Source organism: Sesamum indicum, linkage group LG6 (genome assembly GCF_000512975.1).
Source record: "Sesamum indicum cultivar Zhongzhi No. 13 linkage group LG6, S_indicum_v1.0, whole genome shotgun sequence".
Classification (NCBI taxonomy): Eukaryota; Viridiplantae; Streptophyta; class Magnoliopsida; order Lamiales; family Pedaliaceae; genus Sesamum; species Sesamum indicum.
Window position 1 is genome coordinate 22585597 of NC_026150.1, and position 5036 is coordinate 22590632.

At 36.4% G+C, this 5036-nt stretch overlaps 2 protein-coding genes and 2 non-coding genes across 4 annotated transcripts in view; 2 read left to right on the forward strand and 2 right to left on the reverse strand.

The window, feature by feature from the left end:
- Positions 1 to 872, forward strand: part of LOC105165834 (aspartic proteinase CDR1-like) — a 1425-nt gene extending 553 nt beyond the window's left edge. The window contains exon 2 of the mRNA XM_020694239.1: positions 15 to 872. Within this exon, the coding sequence (XP_020549898.1) occupies positions 15 to 767 (753 nt within the window). The 3' untranslated portion in view covers positions 768 to 872. The remainder of the gene's footprint in view (positions 1 to 14) is intronic.
- On the forward strand, positions 2468 to 3781 carry LOC105165835 (aspartic proteinase CDR1-like). Its single transcript, XM_011084998.1, has one exon. It carries the CDS (start codon positions 2468 to 2470, stop codon positions 3779 to 3781), a length of 1314 nt encoding a protein of 437 aa, XP_011083300.1.
- On the reverse strand, positions 4348 to 4420 carry TRNAE-CUC. Its single transcript has one exon. It is a non-coding gene; the product is annotated as a tRNA-Glu (tRNA).
- On the reverse strand, positions 4484 to 4556 carry TRNAE-CUC. The gene has a single exon. It is a non-coding gene; the product is annotated as a tRNA-Glu (tRNA).

A 5036-nucleotide genomic window follows, 5' to 3' on the forward strand; every position in this document is an offset into this window, starting at 1 on the left:
ACTTCACATTCCAAACTGCGGCCCATGTTCCCTACAGAGTGCCTGGCCTGGTATTTGGCTGTGGAACATTTAACAAAGGCCCTTTCGGTGCTAAAAATGCAGTCAGCGGGATATTAGGAATGGATAAACAGCCCGTTTCTTTTGCTCGTCAGCTTGGAGGCCTGATCAGAGAACAATTTTCATATTGCCTAACCGAAAAAGTCTCAGCATCATATGTAAAATTTGGTGTAGAAGCAAAAATACGAGGACGGAATGCTCAGAGCACGCCGTTCTTGAAACACAATCAATATGCTGTACACTACGGATTGAACTTAGTCGATATCAGCATCGGTGGACAGAAGTTGGGACTCACACAAGGTACATTTTCAGGGGGCTGTGTTATCGATTCAGGTGGTTCAATTAGTCTTTTGGAAACAAATGCTTATTCTGCTGTACAAGATTCACTTGAGAGGTACTTTTCCAAGTTCAAGAATGTCAGGAGGCTTCTGGGAGACGGAGCCCCGTCAGGTTTTCTTTGCTACACACAGCCCAAAGGCTTCAAAAGATTTCCAAACCTGACATTTCATTTCCTGGGAGCTGATTTTCGTGTACCATCCGAGAACCTGTTCCTGTTTAGAAGGAATTTCTTTTGCCTGGCAATGATGGCCTCAAAAAACCTGACTCTTCTGGGGGCTTATCAGCAACGGAACGTGAGAATCGTGTACGATTTGAAGGATGAGATGCTTTCATTTGCACCTGAGGATTGCTCAAGAGATGCTGCTGCTTGATATCTTCCAATAGTAAACCTCATTTTGTACTGAAAAATTAAATTATACATCACAACTATATGGTTGTTTCTGATTCTTGTCATGTTGATTACCGAATATATCTGGATGGACTTAAATAATTTGGCCAACTCCTTGTTGATTCAAAGCTATTTTGTGAAGCCTACCCATTTATTTACTATTTCCAATCGGTATTAAATTTGAGGGATAATTATATTTACATTTCTTGATTTACGGATTGTTTATATAAAGTACTCCTATTTTTTGCTTAATTACACAAATCATTTGTTACAGTAAAAAAGTATGATAATTTTTGCAATGGTGTCGATACTTTGAAAGAGTCCAATTTTTCAAAAAACAGATGATGGTTTGTGTAATGTTGACATTTCTGGTACATAATTATTTAAAAGACGCAAGTGATTTGTGTAATTATAAAAAGTATAAATAATTTATATGAATAGACCATCAATTAGGAGATATAAATATAATTATCCTTAGATTTTAATTGAACAGGACGAAGAAACTTCAAGATTGTTCACATGGGCAAATCAGGTCCGAAATAAATCAAGAGGGAACTTGTGATAAAAGCACAACCGACAGAAATGTGATCAAGGTAATATTTTGCACACCGCAACAAAAAGATAATATAATACTAACAAAATATTAAGTTATAATTTTAAAATTATCATTAAAAATATATATATTGTTCATATTTTATGTAATTGCATTAAAATTTTATGTAAAATTTTGAAATTTGTTGACATCAACAAAAATGTTGAATAAAAATTCATGAAATTTGTTGACATCAACAAAAATGTTGAATAAAAATTCATAATTACTCTCTATTGACTTTTTATAAACTTATTACAGCTCAAAAAAAATCTTTTCTGACGGAACTATACTTACTTATTTTCACACACATTAATGGGCAGAGATATATCTTCACTTTTGTATGAGTAGTGTCGTAAAAAAATATGTATTTGGTCTGCAATAAAGCTAATATCATTCAATCTTTTTGCTGATGTCAGCAAATTTCGTAAATTTTTCTAGCGAACTATTTGTTGGACGAAGAAAATATCAAAGATACTAAATATAAATTTTCAAATTACAAAAAGATTTACATACAAAATTACACCAAACTCATGAAGAATGGGTGTAATTTTAGTTTTGTCATAAGTAACGACTCATACGTAATGACAAGTAATTAGTAATAATATAAGAATTACAATCATAATTATTATGGTTAAATTGTCACTATATATGAAACGAGGTACCGATAGTGACATGAGTTACTTTTTTCCATAGATGTCGGACATTAACTCCAATTGCTTCGGGTTTCAAACCAGTCTTTCCCTTTAATTTCAATCATTTCCTGCAATATGAAAAAGATTTCACCAAATTTCCAAAACAGATATCCTCATTAATAAAATAACCAAATCAAATGTAAATTAGACATTGATATAATTTGGTTACTGGACAGAAATGCACTAGAGTAAAACGTAGTAAACCTTAATTAATGTTAGCCAAAAAGATGTTGGAGATTGGCACTATATTATTGCTATATAATCCTTAAATTACATAAGATTGGAGGTGTATTAAAATACCCACAAAGACAAAGACATATTCATCACATTGTGAAATCTGAAAGTAAGAAATTCAAGCATAAGCCATAACTCACTTTCTTCTGATAAAACATGACAAGAATGGCTTGCGTTATGCTTAGTCTCTTGTACATCATTTCACTCTCACAGGGTTTTAGCACTGAAATTATCCATAGAGACTCTCCAAACTCCCCTCTATTTCAGTCAAATCTTTCTACGCTGAAAGCCTTCAGGAGAGACATTAAGACCTCAAGAATCCGAGCTTCCAACTTAATATCACTCTCGAGAAAATTTGGGATGGAGAATTCAGCTATTAATCTCCATGCAAACAGCCTCCAGCTTCCGCTACTTCTGCGCTCGCCGTTGTTCACCCTGGATATAGGTGTCGGCACACCTGCTACTAAAACAACGCTCGTCTTCGACACCGCTGCTCCGCTCACATGGACGCAATGCCAGCCATGCGTAAAGTGTTTCAAGCAGGATTGTCCTGTTTTTGACCCGAGTAAATCCGTCTCCTTCAAAAGAGTGCGAAGAAACCACACCCTGGCGCGCTGGTTCAACTGCACTGTTCTTGAGTGCTACTATTTCGTAGAGAGCCGTGGTGGACAATCATCTGACGGGATCGTCTCGATGGATACCTTTTCCTTCTCGGGAGCCAAGCAACAGCGCCTGGAAGACGTTGTTTTTGGTTGCGGGACTTATAATCATGGCCCTCTCGGCCCTCAAACCACACTCACCGGGCTACTAGGCATGGGAAATTTCCCTACCTCTCTGGTTGGGCAATTTGGCAACCGGGCCATGCACCGTTTCTCCTACTGCCTGCCAGAACTGAGATCATCCAGGCCACGGAATTCAATTCTCAGTGTCGGCCAAGAAGCTGTTATAAGCGGCAAAAATGTCCAAACAACGCCATTTCTGAAACACCCACAAGGTAGAAAATTGGTTCAGGATAGTTACAGATTGAACTTGACTGGCATCAGTGTTGCAGGGACAACACTGGAAATACCAAAGGGTTCGTTGGATGGAGGCTGCATTCTTGACACCGGTGCTCCTTTCAGTATAATAGAAGAACAGGCTTATGAAGTTGTCATCAACGCATTTTCAAGCTATTTTGCTCAGTTCAGAAACGTCAAGAAGATCACAGACCGAAAGTATCCGAAAAATCTATGCTATAAGTATCCAAGAGGTTTCAGAAATTTTCCAAGCATGGTACTGCATTTTGAGGAAGCCAACCTGGAAATTAACGGAACAAGCCTGTTCATGTTCGGGAGAAATTTCTTTATGGCGAATTTCATTTGTTTACAGTTGTTGGGAGAACCGAAGACAAACATTCTAGGAGTCTATCAACAGCAGAATATTAGGCTTTTGTATGATTTAGGCAATGATAAGCTGTCGTTTGCTAGAGATAGCTGCTAGAGTGCCAGAGACGGCTTCCTGATTGCAATTTCAGAAGTTCATTTTCTCTTAATCCAAGTATTGGAATATGACTATATTTAACCGTAACTCAATAATGTAAATGTCTGGTTTCTTACAGTGTTTGTCATAATTGACATAAGATCCACATCTTATCTCCATCTCAGAAGATCAAACCTCAATCTACGTAAAGCAGCCTGTTCATGTTCTAGCAGTTTCCGGAAAATTATAAGCTGGGGTTGCATTTCTGAAAACTTTGAGTTTTTCGTCCAGCAGAAGGGCCTCCTGAAGGCTTAAAAAAACATTGTTTTGTAAGAAGCAGAGTTGCATCCTTTTAGCATAAGATGAACAAAAAGATAAGCAGCAAACATCTTAGAATAAGACATTGTAAGAATATAATTTTATGTTCATTATCATAATGCCAATTTTAAAGTAAGAAGAGAAGTCCGTTGAGGCTAGCGGGAAAGTGTCAAGTATCATTACTTGAATGATGAAACAGAGGTGCAGACATGAAACAGGGGTGCTAACTTCACTTCTACCGCATTACCTGGAAAGGTGAAAAATCAAAGTTCCGTTGCCGGGACTTGAACCCGGGTCTCTCGGGTGAGAGCCGAGTATCCTAACCAACTAGACTACAACGGATTTTGCTCTTGATGTTTTGCATAATTTTAACAGTTTTTGTAACGTGGATCAGGAAGCAAAAGAATCCGTTGCCGGGACTCGAACCCGGGTCTCTCGGGTGAGAGCCGAGTATCCTAACCATCTAGACTACAACGGATTTGTGGTATGACCTTCTTATGTTTATTATTTGTTTTCTTAAATTATTTAGGGAGAGTTATACTGTATTTCTCTAAAGTTTGGCGTAATTAAACATAAATTCTATGTGGTTTAAAGATTTATATTTATTATCTTTAAGGTTTGTTTTTGTCTAATAAATAAATCCATCTATTAGTTAAAAATTTATCGAATTTAATTATATTAACAAAAAAATTGGACTAAAATTTATATATACTCTCAATTAACTTATTACTAATTTATTATAATAGAATTTCTTATAATGAAATATTTTTATACATTTTCACATGTTAATACATATAATGAGTTGTATTTTCACCAATTTAAACGTTTAGTTAGAAACTACACATGCAAACAATGCTGATTAAATCAATCTAAATTTCAACATAGAAAATACAAAAATACAATATTCATCATAAGGAATAAAAGGCATCCACACCCCAGCGCCCCCCCCCCCCCAAAC